The 23055-nt window shown below is 40.2% G+C and overlaps 2 protein-coding genes across 4 annotated transcripts in view; one reads left to right on the top strand and one right to left on the bottom strand.

Moving 5' to 3' along the window:
• Positions 1-16622, bottom strand: part of LOC106131030 (P protein) — a 50218-nt gene extending 33596 nt beyond the window's left edge. The window contains exon 1 of one of the 3 annotated variants that reach the window (XM_060952942.1): positions 16433-16622. The gene's annotated coding sequence lies outside the window, so the exon portion shown is untranslated. The remainder of the gene's footprint in view (positions 1-16432) is intronic. The other 2 variants (XM_060952944.1, XM_060952943.1) reach the window with 2 other exon arrangements.
• LOC132903785 (mucin-2-like) lies at positions 1199-9241 on the top strand. Its single transcript, XM_060952859.1, has one exon. It carries the CDS (start codon positions 1199-1201, stop codon positions 9239-9241), a length of 8043 nt encoding a protein of 2680 aa, XP_060808842.1.
• Positions 16623-23055: the final 6433 nt, after the last annotated feature.

The following is a 23055-nucleotide window of genomic DNA, read 5'->3' as shown; positions in this document are numbered from 1 at the left end:
TCGCGGGCGGCCTCTAGTAATACTATTCATCATCAATAATATAATTTTCAGTTTATTATGGGCGACGATGACCAGCCGTCTTAATCAATGACGGTTATAGCATTACAAAGAATGAAAAATTTCTTATGGCGGTAACGAATAAGTATATAAAATTTAGTATTTGGACAAGGGTACCACAAAATCCGCATGGAGATGGAAAAAGTATCGGAAGAATGCCATTCCAGTATTATGCTTAAGGTTCGTATGTTTTCTGTGACGTCAATAAGTGATACCTTGTATCCAACATACATACATATAATCACTTCTATATCAAATACGGGGTAGACAAAGCCAACAGTCTTGAAAAGACTGATAGGCCACGTTCAGCTATTTGGCTTTAAGATAGAATTCAGATTCAAATATTGACAGGTTGCTAGCCCATCGCTTAAAAGAAGAATCCCAAGTTTATAAGCCTATCTTGTATCCAAATTCTGTATATTATACCGGCTGTTGCCTGTGATGTGGTGTCGTGTGGTTCCCGGCACCAATACAAAAAAGAATAGGACCACTTCATCTCTTTCCCATGGATGTCGTAAAAGGCGACAATGTGATAGGCTTACAAACTTGGGATTCTTTTTAAGGCGATGGGCTAGCAACCTGTCACTATTTGAATCTCAATTCTATCATTAAGCCAAACAGCTGAACGTGGCCATTCAGTCTTTTCAAGACTGTTGGCTCTGTCTACCCCGCAAGGGACATAGACGTGACCATATGTATGTATGTATGTTGCCTGTGACTTCGCCGTCCTTCGAACCTTCGTCTGGAGAAAATCCCGTCTTCACCTTCTGGAAAGAAGCCAGGGGCGTGCCTTTTTATCAAGATCCCAGATTGGGTGAGTCGGAAACCGAAGTTACTCCCATCTTTGCTGGGGAACATTTATTATATTGAATTACGGCGAAAGCTTCATTAGATCTTTGACCTTTTCTCTTAGTCGCCCTTGTCAACATCCATGGAGGTTTTTAATGGTACTAATTTTCTTTTTTTAATTTTACAGCATAATAAAGTTGATTCGAAGATGGATCATTCCGGTGAGAGCTTTGGACCAGCATGTAAACCCGCCCAATTCCTACCTGATCACAGTCAATGCACCCAGAGTCAACCCGCTCAAAATCTGTCCACCCGGAAAAAATACACACGAATCAAATCCGCTCAGACGACAATGGAATCCTGTGAAATGGCATCCCCCGCGATGGCATCTAACCAGAAGCAATCCGACAAAATGAAAAAATACACACGAATAAAATCCGCTCAGACGACAATGAAATCCTGTGAAATGGCATCCCCCGCGATGGCATCTAACCAGAAGCAATCCGACAAAATGAAAAAATACACACGAATAAAATCCGCTCAGACGACAATGAAATCCTGTGAAATGGCATCCCCCGCGATGGCATCTAACCAGAAGCAATCCGACAAAATGAAAAAATACACACGAATAAAATCCGCTCAGACGACAATGAAATCCTGTGAAATGGCATCCCCCGCGATGGCATCTAACCAGAAGCAATCCGACAAAATGAAAAAATACACACGAATAAAATCCGCTCAGACGACAATGAAATCCTGTGAAATGGCATCCCCCGCGATGGCATCTAACCAGAAGCAATCCGACACCCTGAAAAAATACACACGAATAAAATCCGCTCAGACGACAATGGAATCCTGTGAAATGGCATCCCCCGCGATGGCATCTAACCAAAAGCAATCCGACAAAATGAAAAACCGCCAGATGCTGTCCACAACGACGACATCCAACCAGACGCCATCCGACAAAATGCAATCCTGCCAGACGCTGCCCACAACGATAACTTCCAACCAGACGCCATCCGACAAAATGCAATCCTGCCAGACGCTGCCCACAACGATAACTTCCAACCAGACGCCATCCGACAAAATGCAATCCTGCCAGACGCTGCCTACAATGATAACTTCCAATCAGACACCATCCGACAAATCGCGATCCCCCGACATGCTGTCCACAACGATGACATCCACCTATACACCATCCGACAAAACGTGGTCCCCCGAGATGCTGTCCACAACGACGACATCCACCTATACACCATCCGACAAATCGTGGTCCCCCGAGATGCCGTCTACAACGAAAACATCCAACAAGACACCATCCGACAAAATGAAAAACCGCCAGATGCTGTCTACAATGACGACATCCAACAAGACAATATCCGACAAAAAGCGATCTTCCGAGATGCTGTCCACAACGATGACATCCACCAACACACCATTCGACAAAACGAGGTCCCCCGAGATGCTGTCTACAACGATGGCATCCAACCAGACGCCATCCGACAAAATGCAATTCTGCCAGACGCTGCCCACAACGATAACTTCCAACCAGACGCCTTCCGACAGAATACTATTCTACCGGAGGCTGTCCACCATGATGCTATCCAGCCTATCGCCGTCCGACCAAATGCAATCGTCCCAGATGCAGCCCACAGTCATGACGTCTAACCAGACACCATCCGACAAAACGCGATCCCCCGATATACTGTCCGCAGCGATGACATCCAACAAGTCACCATCCGACAACACGCAATCCTGCCAAATGCTGTCCACAATCATGACATCTAACCAGACGCCATCCGACAAAACGGAAACCCACCAGGTGCTGTCGACAACGATGGCATCCAAACAGACGCCATCCGACAGAATACTATTCTACCGGAGGCTGTCCACCATGATGCTATCCAGCCTATCGCCGTCCGACAAAATGCAATCGTCCCAGATGCAGCCGACAGTCATGACGTCTAACCAGACACCATCCGACAAAACGCGATCCCCCGAGATACTGTCCGCAACGATGACATCCAACAAGTCACCATCCGACAAAACGCAATCCTGCCAAATGCTGTCCACAATCATGACATCTAACCAGACGCCATCCGACAGAATACTATTCTACCGGAGGCTGTCCACCATGATGCTATCCAGCCTATCGCCGTCCGACAAAATGCAATCGTCCCAGATGCAGCCGACAGTCATGACGTCTAACCAGACACCATCCGACAAAACGCGATCCCCCGATATACTGTCCGCAGCGATGACATCCAACAAGTCACCATCCGACAACACGCAATCCTGCCAAATGCTGTCCACAATCATGACATCTAACCAGACGCCATCCGACAAAACGGAAACCCACCAGGTGCTGTCGACAACGATGGCATCCAAACAGACGCCATCCGACAGAATACTATTCTACCGGAGGCTGTCCACCATGATGCTATCCAGCCTATCGCCGTCCGACCAAATGCAATCGTCCCAGATGCAGCCGACAGTCATGACGTCTAACCAGACACCATCCGACAACACGCAATCCTGCCAAATGCTGTCGACAACGATGGCATCCAACCAGACGCCATCCGACAGAATACTATTCTACCGGAGGCTGTCCACCATGATGCTATCCAGCCTATCGCCGTCCGACCAAATGCAATCGTCCCAGATGCAGCCGACAGTCATGACGTCTAACCAGACACCATCCGACAAAACGCGATCCCCCGATATACTGTCCGCAGCGATGACATCCAACAAGTCACCATCCGACAACACGCAATCCTGCCAAATGCTGTCCACAATCATGACATCTAACCAGACGCCATCCGACAAAACGGAAACCCACCTAGTGCTGTCGACAACGATGGCATCCAACCAGACGCCATCCGACAGAATACTATTCTACCGGAGGCTGTCCACCATGATGCTATCCAGCCTATCGCCGTCCGACCAAATGCAATCGTCCCAGATGCAGCCGACAGTCATGACGTCTAACCAGACGCCATCCGACAAAACGGAAACCCACCAGGTGCTGTCGACAACGATGGCATCCAACCAGACGCCATCCGACAGAATACTATTCTACCGGAGGCTGTCCACCATGATGCTATCCAGCCTATCGCCGTCCGACCAAATGCAATCGTCCCAGATGCAGCCGACAGTCATGACGTCTAACCAGACGCCATCCGACAAAACGGAAACCCACCAGGTGCTGTCGACAACGATGGCATCCAACCAGACGCCATCCGACAGAATACTATTCTACCGGAGGCTGTCCACCATGATGCTATCCAGCCTATCGCCGTCCGACCAAATGCAATCCTGCCAGACGCTGCCTACAATGATAACTTCCAATCAGACACCATCCGACAAAACGCGATCCCCCGAGATACTGTCCGCAACGATGACATCCAACAAGTCACCATCCGACAAAATGCAATCCTGCCAAATGCTGTCCACAATCATGACATCTAACCAGACGTCATCCGACAAAACGGAAACCCACCAGGTGCTGTCGACAATGATGGCATCCAACCAGACGCCATCCGGCGAAATGCAATCCTGCCAGACGCTGCCTACAATGATAACTTCCAACCAGACGCCATCCAACAAAACGCGATTCCCCGAGATGCTCTCCACAACGATAACTTCCAACCAGACGCCAACCGACAGAAAACTATTCCACCAGATGCTGCCCACCATGATGCAATCCAACCTTTCGCCGTCCGACCAAACGCAATCGTCCCAGATGCAGCCCACAGTCATGACGTCTAACCAGACACCATCCGACAGAACGGGAACCCACCAGACGCTGCCCACAACGATAACTCCCAACCAGACGCCATCCGACAGAAAACTTTTCTACCAGATGCTGCCCACAACGATAACTTCCAATCAGACACCATCCGACAAAACGCGATCCCCCGACATGCTGTCCACAACGATGACATCCTCCAAGACACCATCCGACAAAACGGGAACCCACCAGGTGCTGTCGACAATGATGGCATCCAACCAGCCGCCATCCGGCGAAATGCAATCCTGCCAGACGCTGCCTACAATGATAACTTCCAATCAGACACCATCCGACAAAACGCGATCCCCCGAGATACTGTCCGCAACAATAACTTCCAACCAGACGCCATCCGACAGAAAACTATTCTACCAGATGCTGCCCACCATGATGGAATCCAACCAGACGCCATCCGACAGAAATCTTTTCTACCAGATGCTGCCCACCATGATGCAATCCAACCTATCGCCGTCCGACCAAACGCAATCGTCCCAGATGCAGCCCACAGTCATGACGTCTAACCAGACACCATCCGACAGAACGGGAACCCACCAGACGCTGCCCACAACGATAACTCCCAAACAGACGCCATCCGACAGAAAACTTTTCTACCAGATGCTGCCCACCATGATGGAATCCAACCAGACGCCATCCGGCGAAATGCAATCCTGCCAGACGCTGCCTACAATGATAACTTCCAATCAGACGCCATCCGACAAAACGCTATCCCCCGAGATACTGTCCGCAACGATGACATCCAACAAGTCACCATCCGACAAAATGCAATACTGCCAAATGCTGTCCACAATCACGACATCTAACCAGACGTCATCCGACAAAACGGAAACCCACCAGGTGCTGTCGACAACGATGGCATCCAACCAGACGCCATCCGGCGAAATGCAATCCTGCCAGACGCTGCCTACAATGATAACTTCCAACCAGACGCCATCCAACAAAACGCGATTCCCCGAGATGCTCTCCACAACGATAACTTCCAACCAGACGCCAACCGACAGAAAACTATTCCACCAGATGCTGCCCACCATGATGCAATCCAACCTTTCGCCGTCCGACCAAACGCAATCGTCCCAGATGCAGCCCACAGTCATGACGTCTAACCAGACACCATCCGACAGAACGGGAACCCACCAGACGCTGCCCACAACGATAACTCCCAACCAGACGCCATCCAACAGAAAGCTTTTCTACCAGATGCTGCCCACCATGATGGAATCCAACCAGACGCCATCCGACAGAAAACTTTTATACCGGATGCTGCCCACCATGATGCAATCCAACCTATCGCCGTCCGACCAAATGCAATCGTCCCAGATGCTGTCCACAGTCATGACCTCTAACCAGACACCATCCGACAAAACGGGAACCCACCAGGTGCTGTCCACAATGATGGCATCCAACCAGACGCCATCCGACAAAATGCAATCCTGCCAGACGCTGCCCACAACGATAACTTCCAATCAGACACCATCCGACAAAACGCGATCCCCCGACATGCTGTCCACAACGATGACATCCTCCAAGACACCATCCGACAAAACGGGAACCCACCAGGTGCTGTCGACAATGATGGCATCCAACCAGCCGCCATCCGACGAAATGCAATCCTGCCAGACGCTGCCTACAATGATAACTTCCAATCAGACACCATCCGACAAAACGCGATCCCCCGAGATACTGTCCGCAACGATAACTTCTAACCAGACGCCATCCGACAGAAAACTATTCTACCAGATGCTGCCCACCATGATGCAATCCAACCTATCGCCGTCCGACCAAACGCAATCGTCCCAGATGCAGCCCACAGTCATGACGTCTAACCAGACACCATCCGACAGAACGGGAACCCACCAGACGCTGCCCACAACGATAACTCCCAACCAGACGCCATCCAACAGAAAGCTTTTCTACCAGATGCTGCCCACCATGATGGAATCCAACCAGACGCCATCCGACAGAAAACTTTTATACCGGATGCTGCCCACCATGATGCAATCCAACCTATCGCCGTCCGACCAAATGCAATCGTCCCAGATGCTGTCCACAGTCATGACCTCTAACCAGACACCATCCGACAAAACGGGAACCCACCAGGTGCTGTCCACAATGATGGCATCCAACCAGACGCCATCCGACAAAATGCAATCCTGCCAGACGCTGCCCACAACGAGAACTTCCAATCAGACACCATCCGACAATAAGCGATCCCGCAAGATGCCCTCCACAATGACGGCTTCCAACAAGACACCGTCCGACAAAATGCGATCCCCCGACATGCTGCCCACAGCGATGACATCTAACCAGACGCCATCCGACAAAATGAAATCCTGCCAGACGCTGCCCACAACGATAACTTCCAACCAGACACCATCCAACAATAAGCGATCCCGCAAGATGCCCTCCACAATGACGGCATCCAACCAGACACCATCCGACCAAAAGCGACCCCGCCGGACGCTGTCCACAACGATGGCTTCCAATCAGACACCATCCGACAAAACGCGATCCCCCGAGATACTGTCCGCAACAATAGCTTCTAACCAGACGCCATCCGACAGAAAACTATTCTACCAGATGCTGCCCACCATGATGGAATCCAACCAGACGCCATCCGACAGAAAACTATTCTACCAGATGCTGCCCACCATGATGGAATCCAACCAGACGCCATCCGACAGAAAACTATTCTACCAGATGCTGCCCACCATGATGGAATCCAACCAGACGCCATCCGACAGAAAACTATTCTACCAGATGCTGCCCACCATGATGGAATCCAACCAGACGCCATCCGATAGAAAACTTTTCTACCAGATGCTGCCCACAATGATGGCATCCAACCAGACGCCATCCGGCAAAATGCAATCCTGCCAGACGCTACCCACAACGATAACTTCCAACCAGACACCATCCGACAAAACGGGAACCCACCAGGTGCTGTCCACAATGATGGCATCCAACCAGACGCCATTCGGCAAAATGCAATCCTGCCAGACGCTGCCCACAACGATAACTTCCAATCAGACACCATCCGACATGCTGTCCACAACAATGGCTTCCAACAAGACACCGTCCGACAAAATGCGATCCCCCGACATGCTGCCCACAGCGATGACATCTAACCAGCCGCCATCCGACAAAATGCAATCCTGCCAGACGCTGCCCACAACGATAACTTCCAATCAGACACCATCCGACATGCTGTCCACAACAATGGCTTCCAACAAGACACCGTCCGACAAAATGCGATCCCCCGACATGCTGCCCACAGCGATGACATCTAACCAGCCGCCATCCGACAAAATGCAATCCTGCCAGACGCTGCCCACAACGATAACTTCCAATCAGACACCTTCCAACAATAAGCGATCCCGCAAGATGCCCTCCACAATGACGGCTTCCAACAAGACACCATCCGACCAAAAGCGACCCCGCCGGACGCTGTCCACAACGATGGCTTCCAATCAGACGCCATCCGACAAAATGCAATCCCGCCAGACGCTGTGCACAATGACGGCCACTAACCAGATGACATCCACCCAGATGATGTCACACCAGACGCCATTAAATTATGCACCATTAATTCAAACGCCATATACATCATCTGACAGAATGCAATCCTCCCAGATGATGTCCAGCATGATGCAATCCACCCAGACGCCATCCAATCTAATGCAAACCAATCACATGATGTCCAGCCTGATGCAATCCACCCAGACGCCATCCAATCTAACGCAAACCAATCACATGATGTCCAGCCTGATGCAATCCAACCAGACGCCATCCAATCTAATGCAAACCAATCACATGATGTCCAGCCTGATGCAATCCACCCAGACGCCATCCAATCTAACGCAAACCAATCACATGATGTCCAGCCTGATGCAATCCAACCAGACACCATCCGATCCAATGCAAACCAATCACATGATGTCCAGCCTGATGCAATCCACCCAGACGCCATCCAATCTAATGCAAACCAATCACATGATGTCCAGCCTGATGCAATCCACCCAGACGCCATCCAATCTAATGCAAACCAATCACATGATGTCCAGCCTGATGCAATCCACCCAGACGCCATCCAATCTAACGCAAACCAATCACATGATGTCCAGCCTGATGCAATCCACCCAGACACCATCCGATCCAATGCAAACCTATCACATGATGTCCACCCAAATGGCATCCAACCGGATGCCATATACCCAGATGACATCCACCCAGATGATACCACACCAGACGCCATTAAATTATGCACCATCAACCCAAACGCCATATATCGAGACGCCATCTGCCCCGATACCGATTAACCAGACGCCATACACCCAGACGCCATTCAATGGTACGCTATGCACCAGTCGAAAACAATTGTATGAGTTACTAGAAGCAGAGGCTGCCTACTTTAACCGTATAAGAATTCAGAATTGGGTGAACTCTCAAGCTCCATATATTCCCTATATGTTAGAAAATTCAACATGTACGGATGGAACTGCACGAAATTCATTGTTTGACCCGTCCATCCATAATGAAGCCCGACTAAGTCCGCGTTTCAATGACCAACCATCTTTAGATCCAATCAACTGAAAATCGCTTGCGCCGATTGAATCATTAATTTCTGATAGAAGATTAGCAATAATTCGTCAATCCAAAACATATCAGCCCACAAGCGAGAGAAAGGAGATAGAACCGATAACACATATACCATCAACTGAATATCCGACCCAGATGACGTCAATCAAAAACATGTCAACTTAAATTTATCGATCGGTCGTCAGTCAGCTCAAGTTGGGATGGCGGGACTGATCAACTGCGAAGCAATTAACGGAGAAGCAATAAATCGAGACAAATAAGTAAGAAGCAAATAATTGAGAAGCAATTAAACCAGTAAATTGATATTCAATGCACACTAAACCAATCAATTTAGAAGCAATTGACCAAGGACCATTAACTGAGAAGCAGTTAATTGAAAAGAAAGTAAGAAACTCATCGACTAGGCTTCAATTGACGCGGAAAATATAAAGACAAAATTAACTGGGCGGAGAAACCGCCGAACTGGATCTAAAAGAAGTGATCAAACTATTTATTGTCTTATCAAAAAATTTTTTGAAACAAAAGAAAAAAATACGTAATTAATTTAAAATGTCGACTTTTTTTGATACAATTCAGAATACAATTTTATCGCGTGACCCAACAATCCAAACTTAACATACTATGTCATATCTGAATTATTCTACTTTGAATAAAATATGTCAAGTGACTCATGTGCATCATGATACATACATAAAATCACGCCTTTTTCTCGGAGGGGTAAGCAGAGACTAACATCCTTCTACTTGCCATGATCTCTGCATACTTCTTTCGTTTCATCCACATTCATAACTCTCTTTATACGAGTTTGGCGATTTTGGGCACACTTTTTCTCATTTCGACAAACTGTCTTCATACCTCCTTTAAGTCAGATCAAGAATAACCGTTGAGAGTTATGAATGTGGATGAAGCGAAAGGAGTATGCAGAGATCGTGGCAATTGGATCTTTCCGATTTCTGTCTCTGGCGTCTGGAAAAAGGCGTGATTTTATGTATGTACATATATTTTAATAACAACATTTATTTTTAAATGATGTTTTTATGGTTATGAATGATGATAAATATATTATGTATAATATTTTCCTGATGGTCAATGAATTATATCTGACTGATATTTATTTTGTCTTAGAACAAATTTATTAATTTAATAGATATTTTCACTTTATTAGTAATGGCAATAAATCTAATATTTAAGTTAAATATATTTATTTTTTTACAGGTACAGGTACAGGTTTATAGGTACGAACTAAAATAAATGTAACCAAATTAAAAATCTTAATCAAAAATGTAAAAAAAAGTTAAGTTTATTTTATATTGCCTTTTTTGTATTTTTCAATAAAAAGAGGTTTTGTTTGTTTGTTTGTTTTTATTTTTAATCCAATAATTTAAATTTTGTTCACAATGTTATGAACTATTTTTTATGTGCCGTGTGGTTCCCGGCACCAATATAAAAAAGAATAGGACCACTCCATCTCGTTCCCATGGATGTCGTAAAAGGCGACCAAGGGATAGGCTTATAAACTTGGGATTCTTCTTTTAGGCGATGGACTAGCAACCCGTCACTATTTGAATCTCAATTCTATCATTAAGCCAAACAGCTGAACGTGGCCTATCAGTCTTTTCAAGACTGTTGGCTCTGTCTACCCCGTAAGGGATAAAGACGTGATGTATTTTTTATGTTTATAAATGCGAAAGTGAGTTTATTTGTTTGTTACCCCTTTTTACGGGTTATCTACTGTAGGTTTGCGTAAGTATAAATAATTAAGAGTCTGGATGAGGACATAGGGTATCATTCATGCCGGTAAGAACTAAAGTTCCTTTAAGAACAAAACCTGTAACCTTAAAAGTAACCTGTTTTCATAAGTAATGTATTTAAATTCGTCTTTTTGAAGGTGTTGTTAAATTCGACGCTTTTTGAAGGTGGCGCTAAATTCGTTTCTTTTTGCAGGTGGCGTTAAATTCGACGCTTTTTGAAGGCGGCGTTAAATTCGTCGCTTTTTGAAGGTGGCGCTAAATTCGTCGCTCTTTATATGCGGTCATAATTTCGACACATTTTGTAGGCGGCGATTTACAGGGACTACACAATTGATAGTTTTTTTTTTCTCCTTTTTTTTAATTAATAATTTCTAACTGTGTTTATTAAATAAGACAGATTTAAACGTTAAGTAATATTCCAGTACATTTAAAAATTATTAAGATTGCAATAAAATAACTATTTGTACGTACTTCTCTCATATTCAAGTGACAGTCACTTGAATTCCTCTTAGTTATTCAATGGTCGACTGGAGGAGATCCGTGAATGGGATAAGTCCGCCTTTGTATATTTTGTGTTACAAATTTATTGTATTTTTGTGTTCCTTCGTAAATCAAATCAAATCAAATATATTTATTGTGCCGTGTGGCTCCCGGCACCAATACAAAAAAGAATAGGACCACTCCATATCTTTCCCATGGATATCGTAAAAGGCGACTACGGGATAGGCTTACAAACTTGGGATTCTTTTTTAGGCGATGGGCTAGCAACCTGTCACTAGTTGAATCTCAATTCTATCGTTAAGCCAAATAGCTGAACGTGGCCATTCAGTCTTCAAGACTGTTGGCTCTGTCTACCCCGCAAGGGATATAGACGTGACGATATGTATGTATGTATATTTATTGTGCGACGCAGGTTAAAGGCTGAATGTCGTATCACTACATAGTAAGTATAAAACAAAGTCGCTATTTTAGTCTGTTTGTCTGTATGCTTAAATCTTTAAAATTACGCAACGGATTTTGATGCGGTTATTTGTAACAGGAAGAGTGATTCAAGAGGAAGGTTTTTATGTATAATAACATTTATTATTTTGCACCCGTGCGGGGCGGGTCGCTAGTGAACAATAAAGATATTTATATTATACTAGAGGCCGCCCGCGACTTCGTCCGCATGGAAACCCTATCAATCCCGCGGGAACTCTGGGATAAAAAGTAGCCTATGTGTTATTCTGGGTCTTCAGCTACCTACATACCAAATTTCATGGTAATCGGTTCAGTAGTTTTTGCGTGAAAGAGTAACAAACATCCATACATCCATACAAACTTTCGCCTTTATAATAGTAGTAGGATAGTAGGATAATAAAGATATTTATAATATCTTTACACATAAGAAACCGAAACCGCCGAGCTTGTATGAAGAGAGTTATGAATGTGGACGAAGCGAAAGAAGTATGCAGAGATCGTGGCAAGTGGAAAGAGGTAGTCTCTGCCTACCCCTCCGGGAAAGAGGCGTGATTTTATGTATGTATGTATTACACATAAAAACAAAAACAAAAAAAATGTTACATGATTATTTTAATACCAACATGTTTGACGTTAAAATATTAAATGTACTGTTTTGTATGACAATTTATGTACTTACTTGGATATATATTACCTACAATTTGAGGAAAAATTATGTCATGAAGTTAGAATGAACACGATTTAATTTACGATTCAATTGTGATACGTATAATTATAATTCTTTGAAGCGTTTTCCTGTTTTATTGACTAGCTTTTGTCTGCTGCTTCGCTCGCAAATTTCACACGCTTTTGCATGAAATTTACTCTGTCCTTCTCAGACTTTCCATGTTTGTTTGTATGTAAACTCTTTATTGCACACAAAAAGATCATCATCATCATAGTTTAGTTATTTTGGCCATCATTGAAGCCCTCAAGGATGAATAATTTGCCCGGTTTTTTTTCACATTTTCCATTATTTCTTTGCTCCTTGTAGTTAAAGCCTTTCTCGAAATGGTCTACTCAACACAAAAAGAATTATTCAATTCGAACCAGAAGTTCCTGAGATTAGCGCGTTCAAACAAACTCTCCAGCTTTATAATATTAGTATAGATTTACAGGTCACCTGGAAGAGATCGCTGTTAGTGATAAGGTCCGCCTTTTGTTGTTATATTTTTAATACATGATTGTGAATTTGCTGTAATTTCTTGTGGTGCAATAAAGAATAATTGTATTGTATTGTATAATGGTTTTGACTCATGACAGTAATATAATATTCTTTGCGTCTCGTGACGTCATTTTCCGGGGAAATGATTACTTTATGGATTGGCATTTCACTAAATATCTAATTAAGATATTATTGTCTTTACTTGTTTTTGCTAATGAGTTTGCTAAATATTACTGATAAAGTACCTACAATTTGTTTTAAAGGGCTTCGAGTATTTACTCTATCTATTGTAGGTACTTTGTGCATAATCCTTAAACCATCATTTATTTATGTATTTATAACTTTATGCACGTAAAATGTACAACAGGTGGACTTAATGCCACGAGGCATTCTCTGCCAGTCGAACCTTCGGACCAAACTGAGATGGATGTACGGGTGGAGCGATAACTGATCACATAATTTAAAAAATTAATTAAAATTTTAACATCATACCTGCTTACATAATTTAAAAATCCAATTAAAATTAAATGTTACCTTTACCTTATAACATACATACATATATTACGATTGTTAATTTTTACAGCCTTTCGAATCAAAAGTTAGGTATCAATTTGTCGATCATATTTCAGTTTCAGAATTAATAGACTGGCTTGTATTGTCGCCATCTAGAGAAAGCGACGAATTTTACGCTAACTACAAAAAAGCGGCCAATTTAGCACCACCATTTACAAAAAGCAACGATTTAAGACCTACAAGTAGCGATGCATTTAGCGCTACTTACGAAATAATACAAGGTTTCTCAAATCCACGGGGAACTTTACTTTTTATGAGGCTGAACAGTTCCTTATGTCCTCCTCCAGACTCTTTATACTATTGTCCTAGCTGTGCCCGCGACTTCGTCCGCGTGGAATAGTTATTTTGGGCATCATTGATCATCAAGGATGAATAATCCTTTCTCGATAAATGGTCTATTCAACGCAAAACGAATTTTTCAATTACAACCAGTAGTTCCTGAGATTAGCGCGTTCAAACAAACAAACAAACTCTTCAGCTTTATAAATATTATAATATTAGTATTGATAAACGCAAAATTTCAAAAAGAAGTTTATGCGTAACTAAGTACCTAAGTGGTACCTAACAAACAAGTAACTTAAGGCATTCCAGTATTTAAGTGAGTTAAGTCTGTTCAGAACCTATTTCACACTTAGGTACTTATCTCGAGACTTATTACCGCCTATAAGACAATGAACAACAATATATAATTAAATATCACATTCAACATGCTAAGAGTCACTTCACACGAGAGACGCGAAGCGACATTTTAATAAAACGACAAAAAAAAATTAAATATATTAACTTGTTAGTTTTAAACGCAGCTTCGCGAATTTAGCGCTACCTACAAACATTTAGTACAAAAAAATACAGGTTTTTCGCTATTTCCAAGGGATCTGTAGTTTTAACTGACATATAAGGTTCCCTTTTTCCTTTTCCAGACTCTTAATCTTATATATAAAATTCTCGTGTCACAATGTTCGTTCCCGTACTCCTCCGAAACGGCTTGATCGATTCTTATGAAATTTTGTGAGCATATTGAGTAGGTATGAGAATCTATTTTTCATACCCCTTAGTGATAAGGGTTGTCCACTCTTAACATTTTTTTTAACTAGAAATTACTTAAAAAATATCTATATGGCAAAACAACGTTTGCCGGGACAGCTAGTATATATATATACGTATCTATATATGAGTGTCCTCTTTTTTTTATTTTCTTTAGAACTCTGATTGATGGAAACATCCAAACACACCCAAACTGCAAAGCCTAGATTTGAAAAATTTGTCAAAATGTTTCATAAATGGTCTACATACATACATACATATGGTCATGTCTATATCCCTTGTGGGGTAGACAGAGCCAACAGTCTTGAAAAGACTGATCGGCCACGTTCAGCTTTTTGGCTTAATGATAGAATTGAGATCTAAATAGGGACAGGTTGCTAGCCCATCGCCTAAAAAAAAGAATCTCAAGTTTGTAAGCATAGGCTTACAAATCTTCTTCAAGCATCTTTCCCATGGATGTCGTAAAAGGCGACTAAGGGATAGCCCTTAGTCGCCTTTTACGACATCCATGGGAAAGAGATGGAGTGGTCCTATTCTTTTTTGTATTGGTGCCGGGAACCACACGGCACAATGGCATAAATGGTCTACACTGACGGGATTTTTCTTTGACGCAAGCGTACTTCTGACACATTGCGGCAAGTATAAGTTTTTAATTAAATTCTTAAATAATTAAGACATTATCGATCGAAAAATTGGGCAGTGTGATGAATTCTTTAGAGCACAGTGGCTGAAGAGGTAATGGCTTATTTAACCTTGGCAGTCAAATGTTGGTGCTACACGTGTTTACATACATAAATTATGTCAATTTATTAACTATATATGTTTTTGTGGTCCGAAAAACGGATTTTGTTATGCATTACATAAGTATAATAAAGGGAAAATGGGATAAACTGAGTTTTAGTTTAGGCGTTCAGTCGACTAGTGCAATCTGCGCGCGGCTAGGAACATTAAATGTTTTTTTTTAATTGAGTACTTAGGTAACTATAGTTCAATACACAAACATGGTATATCCAATTCAGCCGGAATACTCTTGGCTGAAACTCAAAAAGTTTGAAATGTTTTCAGTAAAATATTACCAAGACAGTGTAAGAAATTTTGCGCGAAATAAAAATGAAATTGTCGTGTTTACACAAAAGATCTGTCGGTGAGACAATATTGTAATATCGAAATCGATATGTACATTTTGAAAACATGCTAAAAATTAATTACTTACATACATACCTACATAGTCACGTCTATATCCCTAGCGGGGTAGACGGAGCCAACAGTCTTGCAAACACTGAAAGGCCTTGTGCACAAGTATGGTTTCATGGTGGAATTGAGATTCGAATTATTTATATTTAAAGTTTTTTTTAAGAACGCGGTCACTATTTACAGTCAATTTGACGAATTATATATATATTTCTCTACATATACCTAGATAGAAGTAGTTGACTTACAATCTACATAGAAACTAATCAGAAACAAAAACCGTCAAATATTTTACGCTTAGTTAAGGACTATGAGAATTTTCATAAAAAAAATTATGTATGAAAGTTTTGTAAAAAAATTCAGCAGCCGACACCCTCGCGTAGGTATCAAAGTTGCAGAAAAAGAACAACAAAACTTTGTTCTAAATCTTCAAACACTGGCAACATAGAAATTCCGCCATACCAATTAAAAAAAAAACAGACACCAACAGCACAACAACACAAACTTTTTCAAATTTCAGTTGACACTGGCCGAGAACACCTTTCGAAAATGGAAATTTAAAGATGGCGGACGGCGCGCGCGCGTCTCTCGTCCGCGACCGGTGTAAGTTTACTGTCTAACTAACGGTAAGCGCGATGAATATTTTGTAAATACAAAATGTACGGATGTACACGGCTGTTCGCCGCGTAAATAATCAACATATGGTGTCCTTATCTGCGCGGCTGAAATCGAGGACATGGATAAAAAACCCGTACGATATGCAAAAGTAGATTATGCGTTTATTAAAAGCTCTTTTTTCTAAGATATTTTAAGCTATGCTCATGCGATTGACAGTTTAGGTTTTGGCGGCGTCTTAAGATTTAAGTGCCGTGTGGTTCCCGGGACTAAAAAATAGGACCACTCCATAGTTATAGTAAGCCGTATAGTTGAACGTCGCCTTACGGTGGTTTCAAGACTGTTCGCTCTGTCTACCCCACAGGGGATATAGACGTGTCTATATGTATGTGTGTTGTGTATGTCGTCGGTTTAGGTTACTCTTGACCTGACCTTCATCCAGGACGTCCCAGATTCAACGCTAACACTTTAGTTTCTGCCTTTCTTTTCCAATGTAAATGTTTAAAATTTTAATGTTTAATTAATTAATTATTATTAAAACTTAAAATTTATAATAAATTAAAAATAAATAAATAAATTAAATTATTTATTTAAATTTAATTAAACATTTGAATTATTTTTTTAACAAGGTTTAAAACCTCTATTTGTCCTGTCTCCATTGTAGGTATGTGTGAATATTAAGATTTAAGACTCGGAATTATTAAAAAAATTTAATATCTTTTAAAGATCTCGTTAAGGAGATATACATCTATTTAATATTATTTATTTCTATATTTATGTAAATTATGGAAAATAAGAATAAAACTTAAAATAAAGATAATTCAGTACAAGGGCACTATTTATTTCTAGAGAAATTTCTTCCAGCAGGCCCACGACACGACACGACTATTTGATAACATAACATAAAATCACGCCTCTTTCCCGGAGGGGTAGGCAGAGACTACCTCTTTCCACTTGCCACGATCTCTGCATACTTCCTTCGCTTCATTCACATCATCATCAACATCATGCAAGCTCGGCGGTTTCGGGTACTCTTGACCTGACCCTTTACCAGGACGTTCTTAATTTGATCAAGATACGTTCGTCTAGGTCTTCCCACTCCGACCTTTCCCTCCACACTCTCCTTGTATATCTGCTTAGTCAACCTGCTTTCATTCATCCTCTCCACATGACCAAATCATCAAAGCATTCCCTTTTCTATTCCTGTCACTATATCTTCTTTCACATCACAACATTCCCTTATCATAATGTTCCTTAGTCAAAAAGAGAGAGCATGTGAAGAATTAAATAAACAGTCAAGATGAAAAGTAAAAAAGTATTTTAAAAAAATACTTGGGCTATATAGAATATATAATTAAACTAAATATTCAAGGTTGAAGTTTGTATAATATAAATATACCAAAGGATTTTAGATAGATAAAACAAAAGAATAAATAAGTTCATTATTCAGTGATCAAATCGAACTTCTTTTTTTGAATTTAAATTTTCCGAACCGGAATAAACCGGTGAGTGAGGCAACCTTGAACTGTTCTAAAAATAAAGTACAATCACCGATAAAAATGTTGAATATTAATGGAGAATGGGAACTGAATGCGTAATTTTATAAATTATCTTCAATATATTCCGAAATATTACTCATTGAATTTTGGATGGGGAAATATTTTTGTGAAACTAAATAGAGGTAACGTCTGTGAGGCTTCGCACACGTTTCAGAAATAAATGCATTTAAATGTTATTTTTATGTGTTATTTGTATATTATTTATGTGTCAAATGTATTTAATACTGTGCGGTTTAAATAAAGCTTCACGCAGTCCCGTAAAAAATTAGCTAATGTCCTCATGGTATTGAAATTCTTGAAAATACTTAATTAAAATTAATCAACTTTAAAAAATTACTGATGTTTTATATCCTAGTTCTCGTGTTTGTCAATTTATTAATTACCAAATTTTAAACACTTAATTAAAACTAATCGAAGTATGAACAATTACTGATGTCGTTATAACTAATGTTTGTCAATTTAATGTAGGTATAAGTAGGTTACCAAGTTAAAATAAATAAAAATAAATATATACGGGACAAATTACACTGATTGAGTTAGCCTCGAAGTAAGTTCGAGACTTGTGTTACGAGATACTAACTCAACGATACTATATTTTATAATAAATACTAACATAGCTAAACATCCAAGACCCAGGCCAATCAACCAAAAAGTTCTTTTTCATCATGCCCTGACCGGGATTCGAACCCGGGACCTCCGGTGTCACAGACAAGCGTACTACCGCTGCGCCACAGAGGCCGTCAAAATAATTAACAAGATATTCTTTTCACATTAGCGCTCACCTGTACCGTTTAGGCGTGAAGCTTAGTGAATGTTAATTAGTCTCTACACCACAATATCTTGTATTGTTACAGATACTATAGCAATTTTTTATTTAGTAACAGTGCGACTATTAGGTATCTGATATTCTCTCTCTCTTTCTATCGTAATGGTGGTTAATCAAAGTTAGAGAGGGATGGGATATCGGCCTTGCCAACGTTCGTGAAAAACACCTGTATATTTCTAATTCGCAAGGTCCAAGGTTCTCTTCCCGGTTTGTAAATAAAACATGGTGTTTCAGAAGCGTGCATTTTTGACTCTGATGGGCTAGCAATCTGTCACTGTTTGAATCTCAGTTCTATCATTAAGTCAAGCAGCTAATCGTGGCCTATCAGTCTTTTCTAGACGGATGGATCTGTCTACCCCGCAAGGGATATAGACGTGATTATATGTATGTATGTAAAGGCTCGAGCTTCATTCATGTTGCATTTTTGGTCTGACTAAACATTTTTACTGCCCAAGAGGCCATCCTTATTCTAATTTTGTTTGTACTTCAAATATTGTACCTACTTATAGTAAGACACATGTTTTTATTCAGACATGACACGTCTGTATACTTCACGGGACAGGCAGAGCGAATGATTATAAAACTGAACGGTCGCATTAAGATTCAGAATAGTGCCTACTAGAATAATTTCAGTACGTAGTGAAAAAACTAATAGCAAATAAACAAGCATGCGTTAAGAGTCACTTTTGCACTAGGCGTCTTTTTATCATACATAATCACATTTTTATCGCTTACGGCGTAGACAGTGCCAACAGTCCCGAAAAGACTGAAATGCCACGGTCAGCTGTATGGCTTAATGATAATATTGAGATTCAAATAGTGACAGGTTTCTAGCTCATCGTCTGAAAGAAGAATCCCAATTTTATAAGCCTATCGCTTATTCGCCTTTTACGACATCCATGGGAGAGAGTGGTCCTATTTCTTTTTTGTATAAGTACCGGGAGCTACACGGCACACACTGACTACTATCAAAATTTAACCAGCGGTTCGAAATTTATCGTTTAACAAACATACATACACAAATATATTTTTGCCCAAACTAGCTCGGTCTTAAATTTATTTGTGTGTGTATTTATCTATAAATACTGATAAAATAACAACATACCGATCAAAATCAATGGTGGATATTCCTCCAGTACTGTTGCTCCTCTTCAGAAAGCCGTTCTTGCCAAATAAACTTTTTTTCTTATTCTTTTTATTCGTCACCTTCACGGCAACATCTTCAACACTGGATTCTATGAAGGATATAGTCGAAGATGTAATGTCGCTTGTTTTGTCCATTTTTTTTTTACTAAAAGATAAACAAATAAATAATAAATATACACGGTACAAATAACATAGATTGATTTAGCCACGAAGTAAGTTCGAGACTTGTGTTACGAGATACTAACTCAACAATACTATTATTTTGTAATAAATACTTATATAGATAAATATCCAAGACCGAGGCCGATCATAAAAAGTTCTTTCCTCATCATGCCCTGGCCGGGATTCGAACCCGGGACCTCCGGTGTCACAGAGGACGTTAAAAAAGTAATTAATAAATTATTTATATACTTGTAATCGTAAGGCTATACAGCTAAACGTGGCCTTTAAGCCTTTACGACGCTGTCGGCGATTTCTACCTATCTGTCTGGGATAATACGTGATTATATATACGAATCTTATGATAGGTCGTACGCAATGGAGTATGATAAAAAAATAGAATATTTATTTCGTTTTTTTTATAAGACGGTCGGAAAAACTTTAGAAAAAATTAAAAAAATATAACTTCTGAAACATAGAACTGTAATTTTCTTTTTAAAAGAATATAACTTTTTGAAATTTGGAACTGTAATTTTGTTTTTTTTTTTTTTGTTATATATGATATTTACTTCTTCTTACTCCTGGCTTTAGTCCCAGTTGCATCCTCACCACTCTGGAGAGGAGCCCGGGGTGTGCCTTTGACCATGGATATATAGGATTGGGTGGGTCAGGTTTTAACACGACGCGACGAAGGAACCAAACCCGAATTGGATCGATCATGGTTACACATCTACATACTTGCCTGAATGTTCAGGTTTCCTCACGATGTTTTCCCTCACCGTAAGAGCATCGGTTAGTATACAAACTAATGTACAAACACACACTTTGAATACAGTCATTGGTACAAGGTGGGATTCGAACCCTTGCCGTTTTGATTTAAAACTGACTGGCACACGCATTTTAACTGGCCACCTGCCCACCAATTCGACCATCGACGCTCTACTGTGATATTTACTAATAAAAAAAATAATTATCTTACCGTATGCAAAGATGAGGTAAAAATTCTAAACAGGCAACGAGAAACAATTGTTTTAACACTCTGTTTTAATAAAATCCACGTGCAAACCAGTTGCCTAGTATCTTAAAATAAACATGTTCAAAGCTGATGAACTCCTACAAGAGGTGAAATTAGAATCACAATGAAATAATTCGATATAGTCTAAGATCTTGGTGCTCATTTGCATCAGAAGAGAAAAAACAATACAATACTTATAATTACGTCGTTAAAATTTACGGAGTAGACAGGGCCAATAGTCTTAAAAAGACTGAAAGGTCACGTTCAGCTGAATGGCTTAATGATAGAATTTAGATTAAAATATTGACCCATTGCCTAACGGAAAAATCTCAAATTAATAAATTTTCCCTAATTATTACTATCGTAATCATTGTAGGTACATAAAATTATAATACCGATGTATCTTTAAGCATATAAAAAAAAAACTACATTAATGTGTGGTGGTTGACAGGTTCTCACTTCCCGGCTTTTTTCAGACAGACAGAGCCAATAGTCAGAAGACCACGTTAAGCTGGACGGCATAAAGTAGAAATAAAATTAAGAATATCTAAAAAATAAGTTTTTTACAAAAGTAAATTAATTATTAATGGATTTTCACTGTAAGTATGTTTATACAGATTAAACATTTTAATTATAAATTTTAAGTAAAATAATGATTTAATAATCCATACTAGCAATTATTTGTATGAAAATAGTGCATTTCATATAGGTAATATGTCCAATATTATATTATTAGTAATAACTAAGTACTTACAGAAAGTGTTCAAATTTTGGTGAATAAATTTTACACTGAATATTTCAATAGCTATAAAGAATATATTATATATTTCAGTAGGTATTTAGTTTATTTAAAAAAAAATTTAATCTTAATAAAATATGAAATATATATAAATTTGAATTAAAATAAAGTACCCAAGTAGAGCTCTTAGACTAAAACAAATCATTGAAATATTATGTCGCATCGATAAAGCACATTTACCTACAGATTATCTACAGTTTTATTGAATGTTAATAAAACTAAACTTTACGCGCCAAATACGTTTACAGCGCGACGCGCGGTCGTACCTGGAACTAATCACTTCAATTCACATTACATTATTTTTATTCATCACTTTTTGAATTAAGAACATCACTTTCAGTCAATAATATTCATTTAATGGCGGTAACATTATTTGAAAATATGATAAACAAAATGAACGTGCTTGTTTAAGGGAGGTTAGCTAGAAATAACGTAATCGATATTGTGACGTCATTATCCTGGGAAGACCTACAAAATTTAGACTCGAGTGCGAGAGGGACATGTATACTTGATAATCAAGAATATGATTAAAATAATAGAGAAGTGGGGAATGAGAGCAGAATATGTAAATAATAAAACTTAAGTTTCGTTTTTGGTTTAAAAAAAAAAGGAATTTCCATACTTTTTGAAGAACTAGCTTTTAGTCAATCTTTTTACAACGTGGCGTAAAATATACTTTTTTTTTTTGTATTTAACTAGAAGCCTGAAAATGCTTTTAGGAGGTCAAGGTCTCCATCTCTTGTGGGATGTCCATATTGCCGTATTTAATTTTTATCTTCGTCCTGTTTCCTTATTTAAAAATTGTGTATTCTTTTTTAACTATTATTATTTTTCATTTGTATATTTTTATATGTACAATTAAACCTATTTTTACATTTATTTATCTCGATTGCATCTTATCTATTATATTTCCTTATTTGTTCTTTTTATCTTCATCTGTCAGTTTTTCTTCTGTTCTAAGTATAA

This window comes from Amyelois transitella, chromosome 30 (genome assembly GCF_032362555.1).
Source record: "Amyelois transitella isolate CPQ chromosome 30, ilAmyTran1.1, whole genome shotgun sequence".
NCBI lineage: Eukaryota > Metazoa > Arthropoda > Insecta > Lepidoptera > Pyralidae > Amyelois > Amyelois transitella.
Note: the sequence above shows the minus strand (reverse complement) of the source record. Positions and strands in the feature narration are given on the sequence as shown.

Coding starts and splice junctions, on each gene's coding strand:
- LOC132903785 (XM_060952859.1), top strand. CDS start 1,199: ATGGAATCCTGTGAAATGGCATCCCCCGCGATGGCATCTAACCAGAAG.